General features: G+C 47.1%; 1 protein-coding gene across 11 annotated transcripts in view; it reads left to right on the top strand.

The window, feature by feature from the left end:
• The window catches only part of TNRC6A (trinucleotide repeat containing adaptor 6A), a 98,805-nt gene that overhangs the window by 72,821 nt on the left and 9,333 nt on the right, over window positions 1-16,651 (top strand). For 9 of the 11 annotated variants that reach the window (XM_078440511.2, XM_078440508.2, XM_078440510.2 and 6 more), the window contains 8 exons: window positions 2,279-2,421; window positions 2,830-2,976; window positions 3,144-3,281; window positions 3,724-3,852; window positions 4,289-4,366; window positions 4,640-4,850; window positions 7,597-7,728; window positions 16,116-16,274. In XM_078440511.2, coding sequence (XP_078296637.1) covers window positions 2,279-2,421; window positions 2,830-2,976; window positions 3,144-3,281; window positions 3,724-3,852; window positions 4,289-4,366; window positions 4,640-4,850; window positions 7,597-7,728; window positions 16,116-16,274 — 1,137 coding nt within the window. The remainder of the gene's footprint in view (window positions 1-2,278; window positions 2,422-2,829; window positions 2,977-3,143; window positions 3,282-3,723; window positions 3,853-4,288; window positions 4,367-4,639; window positions 4,851-7,596; window positions 7,729-16,115; window positions 16,275-16,651) is intronic. The other 2 variants (XM_078440506.2, XM_078440509.2) reach the window with 2 other exon arrangements.

Raw genomic sequence — 16,651 nt, 5'->3', positions numbered from 1 at the left:
TGTCTCCTGTACCCTCTGCCCGCAAAGCTGCAGTGTCGGCCGGCCAAGGGAAGGATGCGGAAAGGGTCCGGGGCCGACGAAGTGAACTTGGAGCTGAGAGGCGGTAGGTCGACGGATGGCACGGTTCACCCCGCCCTCCAACCACCGTCTTCCACACGCGCCCTGTGCGCACGCTGCCCTGTCCCACTGCAGTGGCAGAGCGGCTCTGTCTTAACGAGACACGGCTCTCTTTCTCTTTCTGACGGGTGAGGAAGTCTGCCCTCTCACCAAACTGAGGAGACACACACGGTCCCAGTAGTCATTGCATTGTCATTGGCGGTATTACTACCCCTCAAAGTTAGTCACAGTTGAGACTGCAAGACCGAGTTGTAGAGCGAACTTTCAACAGTCGGATAGGGTAGGAACTTTCATCAGTTCAGAGTGGATAAAATGAAAATGGGAGAGAGAAGGTTGGCCTATCCAGATAACCACACTCATGTAACAAACCATAGGAAACGTGCAGAGCTCGTACTGACCTCGTTTCTGTGATTGGTCAGACCTGTGGCTGGTGTCCTGGCTTGCTTCTGTCGCCACTCGTCCCACACTGTCCTGCTCTCACCAGTACCTCAGCGCCCCCGGCTTCCTTTGCTGCTGGAGGGATGCAGGTCTTTGCTCCCAAAGAATCCAAGCCCTTAATCATCCTGCCTTTTCTTGGTTGCTCTGGCTCTTCATTGACCTTTACTTGTGGGCCCGGAAATGCGAAGGAGCACCCCCAGTGAACCCCCTGGGTTCTAGAGTCCTCGCGGCCCTCGTTTTGTATCAAAAAGCCCATTTCCTCTGGTGATCAGAGTCACTTCAGCCAGCAGATGAACCCCTTTTGCCTGGCGGTTCAGTGGCACAAGGAGGGCAAAACGTCCAGGTGCCGTTTTCATCTTCCAGTTCAGCGGCCTGATGTGTCTCCTCGTAGAAGGGTTTTTCTCTCTCTTGAGGACTAAGGTCTCCAAATCTGTAGAGTTGCTGGAACAGGAAGCAAGAATTCTGAGTGGCTTGTTAGGTATAACAGAGAAACCATGCCGACTCTCACCTTCTGATTCCCAGACCTCTGTGTTCTGGTGATGTGGGTGGCAGTGTGCGCCATGAAGCAGAAGCCCATCCTTGAAGGATGTTGTCTCCCGACTTGGTTCGTAACCAGTTCTACCTGTCAGTTTGGCTAGCTACTTTTGGGTGACGGCGTATGTGGTCAGACCGCTCGATCCATGGGCGTGATCCCATGACCGTCCTCCCTTTGCTCTGGAGTGAGTTCCGTGGTCAGACACAGTGCTGTGGGGATATAAGGCCTTCCGCCAGACTGGGGATGCCAGAAGCTTTTCAGGCAGGAAAAACAAATCCGTATCCGGACCGTGGGTCCCGTTCTGTGAGGAGGAGGCCCCGCCTCCTCCATGGCTCACTGAATGGCACGCGAGTCGCTGTGCTGTTGTGCTGGTGGCACTTGGTGGAAATCTGTCCGCAGAGCGGTGTCTCACTAGAGTCTCTGCTACAGAGCCATGTGGAGGGATGGGGGGGGATTCTGGGGGCTGCTGGGAGCACATCGAACTTCCTCCCACAGCGTCTCTCCGGCGCCCTCTGCCGACAGAGCCTCTGCACCAACTGGCAAAGGAAAAACTGTAAAGAGCCCAGGTGTGCTTTGACCGGGCAGTCAGAAAGGGTGAACTTGGAGCTGAGAGACAGTAAACAATACGTGGTTATTATTAAAGATGAGATACATATAGGAATAAGAAATTGAGTTTGAGGTTGCAGAGAAGGCAGAATGTGGACCGTAATGGGAGAGGAAGACCTGAGAGAGGAGAAGGTGTGAGCCTGTCTTGTCTCCAGTTTCCCCATCTGCTGAATGGGGGCGAGAAGAGTAGGGTTACCAGCATGAAATTAGAGCACACGTTTGGGACAGTGAGTGCCCGGCACATTGTGCGCATCTGTCCCGATGGCGCATTCTCGTGGCGGCTGTTTTTGTTATTTGTAACTGGAAATTGTTTCTATTATAAAGTTTAGGTTAAAGATGACCAAAGACATCTTAACCTATTTACTTCAGGTTAATTGGTTCAGTAAAACAGCAGCGTCTGCTAAACCCAACTTTACTTGTGAGGAATGCAAGATTTACTAAATGCAAGCGCATTTTTCACACGTCCTTCTCAAGGCATAAGCCCTCCCGCAGGGAGGAAATGTTTTGCTTTCTACTGTAAATTTATCTGAAGCCAACTGAATCGTCTTCCTACATGGTAACATCATTTCCTGCCTTTATTAGGAATGTTACAAGACAAACGAATGGACATAGATAAACATAGCCTAAATATTGGTGATTACAATCGAACGGTCGGGAAAGGCCCTGGTTCTCGGCCTCAGATTTCCAAAGAGTCTTCCATGGAGCGCAGCCCTTATTTTGATAAGGTAAGTTGTTTGTTTGTTTGTTGTTTGTTTGTTTGTTTGTTTCACCCCTGTGGCTAATAACCAGTACACTTAATGGCATAATTTTCTCATTAGTGGTTAGGGCATTTAATGTAAGGTACTGCTTATAATCCAGTGCCAAATCCTACTACTGGATTTGTAGTTCATTCTCCCTTTTATGTTTCAATTTAGCATAGGGATTGCATTTTGTATTTTCTTCTGAATCCCATAAAATGTGTTTGGTTCTTTTTATGTACTCTAGAATTAACACTAATCTGATCTCTTCTGTTCTCTACCTGTTTCCTGTTGATGCTGGAATGTCATGTGACTTCTCTTCTGTTCCTGCAATGATTTCTCCCTTCTACTTGTTTGCTTGGCTGGTGTTGCACATCTTTCTGTCTGTCCAATCAGGATGGCATTGTAGCAGATGAATCCCAAAACATGCAGTTTATGTCCAGTCAAAGCATGAAGCTTCCCCCTTCAAATAGTGCACTACCTAACCAGGCCCTTGGCTCCATAGCAGGGCTGGGTATGCAAAACTTGAATTCTGTTAGACAGGTAAGTCCACGCGTGTATTTTAGGCTCTCTGTTGAATGCTTTGTAGAAGTAATAAGATCTCTCTTACTTGTAGTTACTGTGTTTAAATCAATATTACAGTGTGGTATTGTGACGTCTGTCCCTAAAGAATCCCACTGGGGTTCTGTTGCTGTCGTTTGGTTTTGCAGAATGGCAATCCCAGTATGTTCGGTGTTGGAAACACAGCAGCACAAGCCCGGGGCCTGCAGCAGCCTCCAGCACAACCTCTTAGTTCATCTCAGCCTAATCTCCGTGCTCAAGTGCCTCCTCCATTACTCTCCCCTCAGGTAGCGACTGCGGGCGTGCTCTCCCCTGTGTACCTGGAAACACTTGATATTTGAATGAGACAGTTAGGTGCTCATCACGTCGACTGGCATCTTTGAGACGCAGCTAATGCAGAATTAGCTGTCTTTACGAACGGATGTGGGTTGGGTCAAGAAAATGAGTCCAAGTTCAGTTACACCTGAAATTTACCACTACCTTCCGGAAAACACGTTGAGGGGAGGAAGACAACAGCAAAGTAAATTGGCCGTAAATTTCACCCCTGTCCTCTTGTAGTTAACCCAGAAAAGTTTATATGAACGATAAAGCAAAGCAAGAACTTAACCAACCTTCCATGGTAATAGTCCACAGATTTAATTGCTCTGTTGACAAGTCAAAATACACAGCACATTTAGTTAGTTTTGAGTTATTTGATCAACGTTATTAACTTGCCATTGTGATCCTAAGGTTCCAGTTTCATTGCTGAAGTATGCACCAAACAACGGTGGCCTGAATCCGCTCTTTGGCCCTCAACAGGTAGCCATGCTGAACCAGCTATCCCAACTAAACCAGCTTTCTCAGATCTCCCAGTTACAGGTGAGTTGGTTAACAGTCCTATTCAGTGCAAGTCTGTTGAGCGTCTACTGTGTGCTAATAAACCCAAGACTCTGCGGGAAGCGTGGCAGCAAACAGTGGGTGCCGTCGCCCCCAGGAAGTTTACAGTCTGTCGGGGAGGACAGGTCGTGAGCTGGAAGGGCGGGATGCTCTTCGAGCACCACCCAGTCAGATCTGGGATGGCGGAGGGAGTGGGATGGGGGCGGGGAGGGGGGGTGAGGACATGTCCCTCATGAAGCGCAAGTAGTTTAGACCGAACCAAAGACCGAATTCAACAACGGCTTGAGGCCAGGGAGCCCCAGGAAGAGGGTACGCCAGATGAGGCCACGCCTTAGGTCCACCTGCAGCCATCCCGAAGCTTGCTCTGTGACACGACTCTGACGAGGTGCTGACGGTCTTTTCGCCATCTCCCCTCCAGCGATTGTTAGCGCAGCAGCAAAGGGCGCAGAGTCAGAGAAGCGTGCCTTCTGGGAACCGGCAGCAGCAAGACCAGCAGGTAGATCGCACCTTTCTTTCCCCTTTTGCTTCGCTTGCGCTGAACTCACTTCATTCGAGCTTGTGACAAGAGAGGCGAAATGCCTGTATCAAGATATGACAAAATATGTGATGCGTTAAGTCTCCTGTTTGCCCGGAGGTCGTGTTAACTGGAGTGTGGTGATTATTCACCTTCCTGCCGGGGAGGAGGGGAATTCGGCAGTTGAGGGGGGGATACCTGGGTATCCCTAAAGACTTTCTCTCCAGTGTTTCCCGATCACTTGGTTGTTTTCAGGGTCGACCTCTTAGTGTGCAGCAGCAAATGATGCAGCAGTCTCGCCAACTGGACCCCAACCTGTTGGTGAAGCAACAGACCCCGCCAGCTCAGCAGCAGCCACTCCATCAGCCAGCCATGAAACCTTTCCTCGAGAACGTCATGCCCCACACTACACCCGAGCTGCAGAAAGGGCCGTCACCAATAAATGCTTTCAGCAACTTCCCTATAGGTGGGTTTCTCCTTGGCCGGGGCATTCACCTGACACCAGGAGCCGCTGCCCGACGTCTTCTCCCTTGGCGGCACTGTTCTGTCCCCTCGGAACCGCGCCGGTTCTGTGGCTCGTTCCTCTCTGGGAGCTGCCCTGCCTCTCCCAGGGTCAGCCTATCTCCCTGCTTCCAGGAAGGCCTCTCTCCATTCCAGAAAACCATGCTGTTTCAAAAACTCCCTGCTCATTTAAAGTGGGTTAGAATAAAGGTGAAGTTGCTCTCGAGCCCCAGGTGGTTTCCTTGTAGAGTGTGTGGGGGGGGGGGGGGGGGGGGCGGGAGGGTGGTGAGTAACCACATGCCAGAGACACCCGGAGCAGTGCCGCTTTGGGGAATAACTGGGATGAGTGGCTTCTGTGGGGCAGCGCCTGAAATTGTCACGATTGTCTGAGTCTTTAGGGGTGATTTCTGGCTTGAGTGTTGAGTGTAGGACACAGAGGCAGGAGGGTTGCCTCTGTTGCCCTTGCAGTAGCCCCCCTCTTCCTTTCTTTCCCTGTCTCCCTCTGGAAACTTCAGGCTTGTATGTTTTCCCCCTCCCTGGGTCTCTTTTCTCTTTGTGCCTCTGATTATATTTTGAGCCTTGATTGTCGACACTCTGTTGATTTTGCTTTTGCTTTTGCTTTCTCTCTTTTCCCTTAAAATGGCTTCTCGAAAGCCAGCTTGATTGGTAGCCAGCCCAAGTGTGTTGAAGACAGCTAACGAGCTAGCCTGCTCTTGGCCGTGGGCAGGGTGGGGCCTGCTGTTGCCCTGCTTCGCTTCACTCTGGCTCCCCCTCGTATTGCTGCGGACTCTCAGCAAGGACAGAGAGATACATTTTCCTGGTTAAGAGGTCTGCCTAACCCATACCAACACAGCATGGTTGTCTAAATCAGGCATTGGCAGACTGGAGCCTGTTGGCCACATTTGGCCGGTGGCCTGGTTTTGTAAAGAAAGTTTTATTGGAACACAGCCATGGTCTTTTGTTAGCGTATTTTCTGTGGTTGCTTTTGTGCTACAACAGAGTTGCACAGAGACCCACAGACCTTGTGGCCCACAGAGCCTGAGATACTTACTATTTGAAGCTTCACAGAAAAATTTGCCGAGTCTTGGGTCTGGTTGATGAGTACAGAGAACAGCAAATGTAATTGCTGTCTTCCAAAAATTGGGATGATATTAGAGAATTTACGTTATTAAAGTTTTTTTTTAATGTTTTATTTATTTTTGAGAGACACAGAGTGTGAATGGGGGAGGGGCAGAGAGAGAGGGAGACACAGGATCCGAAGCAGGCTCCAGGCTCTGAGCTGTCAGCACAGAGCCCGACGCGGGGCTCGAACTCACAAACTGTGAGATCCTGACCTGAGCCAAAGTTGGTCACCTAACTGAGCCACCCAGGAGCCCCACGTTATTAAAGTTTTTAAGTTTGACCTGATATCACATGGACTGTCGTCAAACCCAAGTATTTAAAACTGTTTGTTTTGAAATTTTAAAATACGAACCACCTGGCTATGTGGCCAGAGATTCTGGCTCCCATTGAAAAGTGTTCATTTTTAACAAGAATCTCAGATGATTCTGATGTTGATGGTCCCTGGATCACACTTAAGAAACCCTGGCTTAACAGTCAGTTTTCTGACCCACAGTGTGCAAGATGGAAATTTCCATCCTGTTCCAACAGAGTATCTGAGTGTGATGTGTTTCATCACCAAAGGTCAAGGAAGTTGCGCCTTGAGATATGGGAGTCTCTAAATTATTAGAGCAGGACGTTTTTACTTTTTTTTTTTTTTTAATGTTTGTTTTACTTTTGACAGAGAGCACAAGTGGGGAAGGGGCAGAGATCGAGAGCGGGTCAGAGGATCCAAAGCAGGCTTCGCACTGACAGCAGAGAGCCTGATGCGGGGCTCAGACTCACGAACCATGGGATTGTGACCTGAGCCAAAGTCAGATGCTTAACCAACCGAGCCACCCAGGCGCCCCAGGACATTTTTGCTTTACAATGACGGTGTCCTTTGGCTGGCCAGCCAGTTGAAAACTTTTGTTTATAAGCAAAAGATAACTGAACGTGATTCCCTATGTTTCTTCATGCGTGGTGCTCTTGGGGGATAGCTAAAGAGATCTATTTTATTGGAGATAAACTTTAATATTGAGCTTCCTTAAAATTGTCTTTTTACCAGGGAAATTTATTTGTTTGCTTGTTTATCGTTTGAGAGAGAGCAAGCACAAGAGGGGCAGAGGGAGAGAGAGACAATCTTAAGCAGGCTCCACACTCAGCATGGAGCCAAATGTGGGGCTTGATCCTACAACCCTGAGATCATGACCTGAGCCCGAAATCAAGAGTTGGATGCTCCAACTGCCTGAGCCACCAAGGTGCCCCACCAGGGAATTTTAAAATAATCATATTCTATAGAGAAATAGTTTTCCACATTAACACAATTATAGTTTTAACAGTTTCATGGTTTGAAAACATTGGGTTATTGAATATTAGAATATCTATTGAGGATTTCTACACAACCTTGGCCAGGGGCCCACAGTGTTCTGCCTACCTTGTGCTTGTCTGTAATCATTTGGCTGTGCACATTTGTAGGGTGATACCTGCTAAGGAACAGTCACAGGTCACAGGATTAAAAACATTAGATTAGTTACATGTTTTTTTCTAGAAAATGGAGGTCGTGGTATTGGAAGAAAAACATGTTATGTTTTATAAAGTGGTTTTCTATTAAAATATTGTTTTGTTTTTAGGCTTGAACTCAAACTTGAATGTAAATATGGATATGAACAGTATTAAAGAGCCACAGTCAAGACTAAGGAAGTGGACTACAGTGGACAGCATTTCTGTGAACACATCTTTGGATCAAAACTCCAGCAAACATGGTATGAAATACATTCTTACATGTTGTACTTAAACAAACAAACAAACAAAACAAAAGCCTGTAGAATACTAAATTTAGGCTTTTATTTTCTCTTAAATGTCTGTATTTGTAGCCAAATCCACGTGGACCCTTTCCTCATTATTAAAAAGTGCTTATTAGTTATTAAATCTTAGTTAAATTTTTAAAAAGGCACAATTAACACAATTAATGATTTTGTACAAAATCGAGATTCAGTATACATTTGGGGTTTAAAAATTTGTCCCTCTTTAATGGTCATTTAGGTTTTTGCAATAGATTTGGTCGTTCTAGTGTTCTACTTAACATTTACTTAATTTAGTATGATGGGGAGGGTATTAAAAACTCCCAGCATAATTTGATTTCTGTCAGCGTTTTGTATAATGGCACATTTTCTTCATGTATTTTGTTGCTTTGTGTAAATCATAGAGATTTCAATATTATTGTCTTTTCATCCGTTAATTACATTTGTTTTTTAGAAATATAATTTTCAACCTGTTTAACATCAATCCATCTAGCAAATGTTAGTGGAACATTTTCTGCTTTCCAAAGGACCGTTCTTGGCCACCTGGACTACATAGATACACATGCACACGCACGCACACCATTGAGCATAGATGAGCCAGGAGCAGTACTTGCCCTGAACGGAGCTCTTTGGTTTGGTAGCAAAAGTCAGCATGTAACAGCTTTTACACCCTGTGGTAGGTGCCAGGAACACGGACGGACTGAGATGTTGGCACATGTGGGATGGCAGTGTGCGGTCCACTGTTGGGGGGTGGCAGGGGGCAGGAACGACAACCTGTCGGTGCGCTGGGTCTGGAAAGGCTTTTATATGGAGACTAAGAAGCGGGTCTTCAGACCACATGAAGGGGTAGAGAGAGGATGGCAAAAAGAGTAGAGCATTTGAAAAGTTCAAACGCAGGACAACCCGCGGGGTTCTGTTATGCACGCGTGTCACGGAGGTGAGGGGGCAAAGGGAGGAAGAAGAATCTAGGACAGTAGAGGCCAGAATGAGCAAATCACAGACCACTTTGTGCCGTAAATCATCTTAAACTTTCAACCCAGAGACACAGAAGACTCCAAGCAGTGTAAGTGAGGCAGAAGGCAGTGGATGAGGAGAGAGTGCACCAAAAAGAGCCTTAGAATTAAGGATGGAAGGGCTGGGTAACTAACATAAGTCCTTGTGCAAATACATGATTATCCGTAACGTACCTCCTGGGCCTCTCTCCTTCAGCCCAACCCCTTGACCTTTAAGACTGGGCTTGGGGTGGGGTGCCTGGGTGGCTTAGTTGGTTAAGTGCCCAACTCTTTTTTAAAAAAAGAATTTTTTTTTTTTAATGTTTATTTATTTTTGAGAGAGGGAGGGAGACACAGAATCTGAAGCAGGATCCAGGCTCTGTCTGAGCGGTCAGCACAATGCCCGTTATGAGGCTAGAACCATGAGATCATGACCTGAGCTGAAGTTAGACGCTTAACCGACTGAGCCACCCAGGCGCCCTGCGCCCGACTCTTGATTTTGGGTCAGATCATGATCTCACAGTTCATGAGATCTAGCCCTGCATCAGGCTCTGCCCTGACAGCATAGAGCCTGCTTGGGATTCTCTCTGCCCCTCCCCTGCTGACACTTTTTCTGTCTCTCAAAATAAATAAACTTTAAAAAGGGGGGGGTAACTCCTGGGTGGCTCAGTCGGTTAGGCGTCCAACTTCGGCTCAGGTCACAATCTTGAAGTTTGTGAGTTGGAGCCCCACGTCGGGCTCTGTGCCGGCCGCTCAGAGCCTGGAACCTGCTTTAGATTCTGTGTCTCCCTCTCTCTGCCCCTCCTCTGCTCCTGGTCTCTTTCTCTCGAAAATAAATAAAACATTAAAAAAAAATGTTTTCTAAAGAAATCAGGAATAGAGGCCAGCGCTCAGAAGAAAAATCTGAGCTAGAATAAGGTTTGGTATTCATCAGAATGTTGAGGTCATGGACATGGACGAGGTTGCCCAGAGCAGTGGAGCCTAGAAAAGAACAAGGACAGCATCCGGGTGTGGCTCTAGTGAAAGGAGTAGCTGGAGAGGTCAGATGTAGAGAGCCAGAGAAACGCTTCTGTCATACGGTTTTCTGTCTTCTCAGGGTAAAATGGAGTTTTCCATGTCTGCCCTGCTTATCATGACCTCTTGCCTTCCGTGCACTGCTGTGGCAGGTGTCACATCCCTCATGTACCCTACAGTGCTCGGCATACTGACCCAGGGCACGCCGGTACATGGTGTGTGTCACATAAATGGGGTCCTCAGCATAGATTTTAAAGTCACATACACTTAGGATTTCATCCCAGTTCCTAAACTCCTTAAGCCACAGTGTTTGCACCTGCAAAAGGAAATGAGCCCTCCCAGAATTGTTAACGGGACTGAATGCGGTAACAGCCGTCAAGCTCTTCCCTTGCGGCTTGGCACCTGGTGTGTGCCCATTTGGGCGGCGGGGCCTTCCTGTAAGCAGCCCGTTCCTGTGTGTCCTTCATTGGCTTCAATTAATCAAATGATTTTGTATTTATATTTTATCTTCTTTTACAACTTAATGTTGATCTTTTTTTCCCACTCATTTTATCGCATGGACTGTTTTTGCATAAATCTGCAGCGTAAGCAGTAAATTCTTAAGTTTTTTAGTTACTAGCTTAAACAGTAAATACTTTTATTCTTATATATGTTCTAGGAAAGTGTTCTTCTTCCGAATAAGGAAGAGGTTGATCCTTTTTCTTTGCTCCAGTCTAGATCCCTGCTGTTCTTTATTTACTAATTTGATGCTTGAAACTTAGTCATTCTTTCTTTTCTTAAACATATTTCTATTAGTAATACAAATTACTTAATATTTACATGCTTCTCTGCTCCCAGAATGTTCTCCTTGTCTGTACTTGAGCAGGTGGCATAGCTGATAGTAACTAACCCAAGACCAGTGGTTTTTGTTTCATAGGTATTATTTCGGTATCTCCAGACTTACATTTCATCCCCTTAAAAATTAAGAATGGGGCACTGGGTGGCTCAGTCAGTTAAGCGATCGACTCTTGAATTCAGCTTGGACCGTGATCCCAGGGTTGTGGGATTGAGCCCTGTGTTGGGCTTCGGGCTAAGCATGGAGCCTACTTAAGATTCTCTCTCTGTCTCTGTCTGTCTGTCTCTCTCTCTCTCTCTCTCTCTCTCTCTCTCTCTCTGCCCCTCCCCCTGGACCCCCTGCACAGGTTCTCCTTCTCTCTCAAAAATTTTTTCAAAATCAAGAATGTTTGATCTGATGTATTCTGTTTGGTTGCTTTGATTCTTTCTTTGTCATTGTATTTTTTCCTCCTCTGTAAAAATGATTTCGGAAATACTTCTTGACCCGGTTGTGGTTTTGGTCTTCAGCTCCAGAAGGAAAGATGGTTTGATATCTGTATGTGAGAGCCTGCTAAATGTCGAGTCTCGGAGTGTTGGCTTTTTCAAAAAGCTTTGCAGTCTGTGTAAAGAAGTGCTTTTTCTTACACTACTACCCTCCAGTTCCTCACACTCTCACGTTCTCCCCTCCCGGGGCTGCTCCTTCCTGATCGGTGGCTCCTGCTGGCCTCTCTCCCAGCAGAGACTCGGAATCTTATTTGTTGGCTTTGTTTTTCCCTTTCCTTATATTAAGAAGAAGGAGAGGAATGTTAATCATCCTATTCCCATTATTGATAGTTCACTGCGGTTTCCCTTTCTCACTTATAATCAAATTCACACCTGGCTGTCGGTGTTCAGCTAGGTGCCAGCCCACGTGTTATGTTTTGTTAGACCCTCACGATTTTGAGATCATCTTTTTCAGCATCCGTGTAAACATTCAGAAAACTTCACGCACAAATTCAGACTTGTGGCGTCTCTTAGAAACAAGCAGGCCTGGCGGCACGGAGCTCCGGAGCAGTGAACACCCGGAGCGGGGTAGCTGCCTGCTGGTGCGCTCGCTGCCCCGCCCCGTGGTCCCCACCCCCACCCCCCACCCCCCACCCCCCACCCCCCGACCAGCCCCGGGTGGCAGCCTTTGCCATTTGCGTTTGCACGTACTTGGGAGTGCGGGGCTTGTTCCGTTTCTCTTCTCCCTCCCCTCACACCTGTGCCCTCCCTTCCACTGGGGGAAAGAGATTTTCCTACAATCCCTAACCAGAGAGATCTCGCTCTCTAGTCATGCTCCCATTTGGGGAAGGACCACGGGAGTTTCCCTGTAGCCAACCTCCCTCGCTTCTTCATCAACCCTGAGTTCATGTTGGCATTTGTGCTTCCCTGTTGTGGAAGAGAGGGGCTGTTGTCCCCTAGCAGTGTGGAGCAGGGTAGAGATCATCTTTAAGGGGGAGGCATGTGATGGTAGTGTTCGGGCTCGCGTCAGACCCGAGCTGAGGCTGGGGAAGGCTTTGGCCGGCATTGACTGCTCACAACACTGTCTGAGATGGGGTCTCTGTTTATCACCATAGAGAGCTAGTAATAAGTTACTTGTGGAGCAGAGAAGAAAGGGCGAACCCAGGAGACCTTCTGTGTCAGAAGTCCCCAAGACCACTTTCAAGGTCACTGGTTTGCCAGAAGAATTGACAGAAGTCAGGAAAGCTGTATGACTCATGGTTATGCTTTATTACAGCAAAAGAATACAGACGGAAGTCAGCAAAGGGAAAAGGTGCATAGGGCAGAGTCCAGGAGAAGTTTCCTGTTGTCCTCTCCCAGTGAAGTTTCACGGACTTCATTCTCCGGCCACAGTGTGTGAAACCACATACAAAGTATTGCTGACCAGAGAGGCTCACACAAGCCTTGGCATCCAGGGTCTTTATCGGGGGGTCAGTCACATAGGCATTAGCACCTGCGTGGTTGTGTTACGCGGTCTCCAACCCCCGCAGACCTCTCAGAGATCTGATAAAAATACTGTATGACCCAGGCCTCGGGCAGACAGAAGTAGATGTTCACCAGAAGTCACCTTGTTACCAGAAATTATCTGGCTTGGCTGAGGTGCAGGGTATGCAAAGGTACTCTTATCTGCAGGATATGCTGTGGGCTTGGAGGAGCCCAGGAGTGAGGGAGGGCCAGTCTCGTAGCTCTTTGTAATGTGTACTCTGGGCCTACTGTCCTAACTCTTTACTGCACACCTTCCGGCGTAAGAAAAGACAGATTCGTTAAGTGAGGTAGGGTGGAATGGCAAGGACATCTGACCAGGAAGTTGTGCGTGCGTCGCAGAATGGTTGGACCAGGTTATCTGGGAAGCTTTATGGTCTTAAGATCCTACAACTAGAAGGCAGTTGATAAAATCTTTTCCCCTCATCAGCACCCAGCACGTTGTTCTGTGGTGGGGGTACATATATAGAATATTTATTTCCGTCTTGGGGTTGAGGGCAGTAGCTGAAGGATTCCAGAAGAAGGTTGTGATCTCTTAAGCTGAGGTTACGAAAGATAACAGGAGTTAACCAAGCAGAGGTGATGAGAGGGGAACCCAGGGCTGATGGGTGGAGGCCTTATAAATGATTGAAGAGTTTGAGTATTCCCCCCTCTGCAATGGAGACCTGTTGGAGAACGTTCAGCTGGGAAGTGGCATGTTTTGTATTTGGGATTACTCTGGCTGCTTTGTGGAGACCTGGGGAGTGGAGATCAGCTGGGGCGAGGAGATCAGCTGGGAAACTTTTGTGCCTGATCCAGAGCTTAGCCAAACAAGAGACAGTGTAGCCTGACCCGGTGTAGTCATTACTCAAGAGCTATATGATCATTTCACAGTACATAAGAGCATCAAATTCTTACGTTGTGCACTTGAAACTAATACAGTGTTATACGTCAGCTATATCTCAGAATTTTTTGAAGACGAGATTAAACAAGTTACAAAGACACCCACTGAAACAAAAACGTAAGTCTTCCACATTTTCAGAAAAGAGAAAAACAGGTATTTTTAGAGTTTTTAAGGAATCTATAAAGAAATCGGGGCTCCTGGGTGGTCAAGTCAGTTAAGCACCCGACGGTTGATTTCGGCTCAGGTCATGATCTCACAGTTTGTGATTTTGAAGCCCGAGTCTGGGCTTTGTGCCGACAGCACAGCGCTTGCTTGGGATTTTCTCCTCTCTCTCTCTGCCTGTGCCTGCTCTCATTCTCTCCTCCCCTCCTCCCTCTCCCTCCCTCTCTCTCTCTTTCTATCAAAATAAGTAAACTTAAAAAAAAAAAGAATCTGTGAAGAAATAAAAGGCATCATATAAAATAATATGAGAAACTAGAACCAAAATATATATAAAATTGATAAGCAAAATGAGCCAAAGTAATTTATCAAAATAAATTCAGATTGAATCATAAAGCAAAATCCAACTCTTTGCATACAAGGGACCCAAAACAAAATAATTCAGAAATCACTGCATTTGGGGGACCTGGGTGGCTCAGCCGGTTGAGCATCCAATTCTTGGTTTCAGCTGAGCTCATGATCCCAGGGTCATGGGATCAAGCCCCGAGTTGGACTGAGATTGGAGCCTGTTTGGGATTCTCTCTCTCCCTCTTCCTTCTGCCCTGCCTTCACTCGCTCAGCGGCATGCGCGCTCTATCAAAACTAAATTGTTGCAGTTGTGCAAAACAAAAAATTGTAGGAAGCAGAATTGATAGGACTTAGTGATTTAAGATAATGGGCGGGGGGGAGGGTTGGGTGGCAGCCAGGAGAGCCTCTCTGCTTTCTAACCTAAGCAGCATCAAATCTGTCCCTCTGATTAACACGTTTGTGACATTCGGTCCTCTCCACTGGATTTTTATCTTGAAACTTTATTTGAGTAACCTTGGCTTAAAGGTCAGTTTGCTAGTTTGTGAACCTTGGACTGATGATTATCAGAAATGGAAGGTGAAATGGTCACATGGTAGAAAGAACATCGAACCCTGAATCAAACAGACCTGAATTCTAAGTTACATTTGCCACTCAGTGGCATATCACATTTGGAATTTTTCTTAAGCGTGGGAGTGGGAGTTGACATGATGGCAAAATGGCAAAATAGACACAGACCTGGGATTTGAGACCTAGCTCTGCTATTTATTAGCTGTTGGCAAGTAACTTAACCTTTACCTGCTAAGTGGGAGTATAATAACACCTCCTATGGTGTTTGGAGGGTGAATAAGGCAACACCTCAGAAGCACTCAAGCACTAGGACAGGGTGAGACACTAGTGCCCAGGTGGTGTTGGCCTTCCTTATGGTCACCGCTCACACGCCCGCCTCTAAGACACAGCATTTCTGTGGCGTAAATCCAGCTCTGCTTGCTTCAACTACACCTGCCGCCTGTACGATCTCATTTCCCATCTTCTGCACCTTCTCCCATGAAGCAATTAATAGAAGGTAATTAGGGGCCCCCGCATAGTTCAGAGAGTTAAATGTCTGGCTTTGGCGAGGTCATGATCTCACGGTCCGTGGGTTCAAGCTCTGTGTCAGGCGCTCTGCTGTCAGCAAAAAATAGACAAGGTATATCTATTACAAATAAATAAACAGGGGCACTTGGTGGCTCAGTTGGTTAAGCGTCTGACTTTGGCTCAGGTCATGATCTCACGGTCCGTGAGTTCGAGCCCCACGTCGGGCTCTGCACTGACAGCTCAGAGCCTGGAACCTGCTTCCAGTTCTGTGTCTCCCTCTCTCTCTGCCCCTCCTCGACTCATGCTCTGTTCTCAAAAAAATAAATAAAGATTTAAAAAAAATTTTAATAAGACAAAACAAAGATCAGTGTGGAGAATAAATCATCAGGAAACAAGTAACGATTTCTAAGTGAGCATAAATTGTCTTTTTGTGGGATTTCACACTCAATTTTGATAACAGGTAGCTTCACTAATGTGGTATGGTCACGAGGGGGTGTGTATAAGTAGAAATATAAACATCCTGAAAAAAAAGGATATTTGTCTTCATTACATGCATAGCAGTCTCGATTCTCGGGTACACCTCTTTGGCACTCACAGTGTTCCCCACCATCATTCTTCCTTTTCCACGGATCTTTTCTTCTCTCCATCACTCCTCATCACCCCCTGCCCATCCTCCCCCCACACACACCTCCTGGACAGAGACTTCACTGTGCTCGGTCTCCATGTAGGCCAAGATACCAGTGTTTTAACGATTTGAAAAGAAGTGTGTACTCTTACCCATACCCGGGTCACTTGTTGATGGCTCTGGTCCTTATTATCCTTCCGGAAATAAAATTCATGATGATAATTTCCAGATCTCGGTACATGAGAGCGTGAAAAGTGACTGAAGTCTGGGAGAGTGCAGAGCCTTGTTTTCGCCTTGCCTTTTCACATGGCCTGCAGAACACAACTTGGAACCCGCAGACCCATGACGAGTTCTCTCTTGCTATTGGAGAAACCGCAAGAAATAAATCACGCGTATATTTTGCCTCATGTTCACTGTCCTGTGTCTCCCTCTGTAGGTGCTATTTCAAGTGGTTTCAGGCTGGAAGAGTCTCCGTTTGTTCCCTATGACTTTATGAACAGCAGTACTTCTCCAGCCAGTCCTCCAGGTTCAATAGGAGACGGCTGGCCACGTGCCAAATCGCCTAACGGCTCTAGCAGTGTTAATTGGCCACCAGGTAAAGTGCTGCTGGCTTCCTCCGTGGGGGTTTCTTCCCAGTAAGGTTGTGTTATCTCTAGAGGTTGTAGGTTCTACTGTAGCCCAGTCCTGGGCCGAGGGTGGGGGGGACACAGATAGGACGCCATGGAAAGCTGAGCATCAGGTCTTGGGCCAGCGAGCGGGTCTGGCCCGTTACCGGTGCCCCTACGCTCCAGGCGGCGAGAGCGGAGTCAGTCCCGCAGGCCAGCGTGAAGAATAACACAAAACCTCCGTTCGTTGTTCCTCTTCGCCGTGTTGGGGGACCAACTTGACCGTGTTTTCTGTGGGCTGAGGAGTCACCAGAAATGTACTTACGGCCGCCTTTTCTGTTGCGTTGCTATGGCTTGTGATTTAATA

This window comes from Panthera onca, chromosome E3, assembly GCF_046562875.1.
Source record: "Panthera onca isolate mPanOnc1 chromosome E3, mPanOnc1 haplotype 2, whole genome shotgun sequence".
Classification (NCBI taxonomy): domain Eukaryota; kingdom Metazoa; phylum Chordata; class Mammalia; order Carnivora; family Felidae; genus Panthera; species Panthera onca.
Note: the sequence above shows the minus strand (reverse complement) of the source record. Positions and strands in the feature narration are given on the sequence as shown.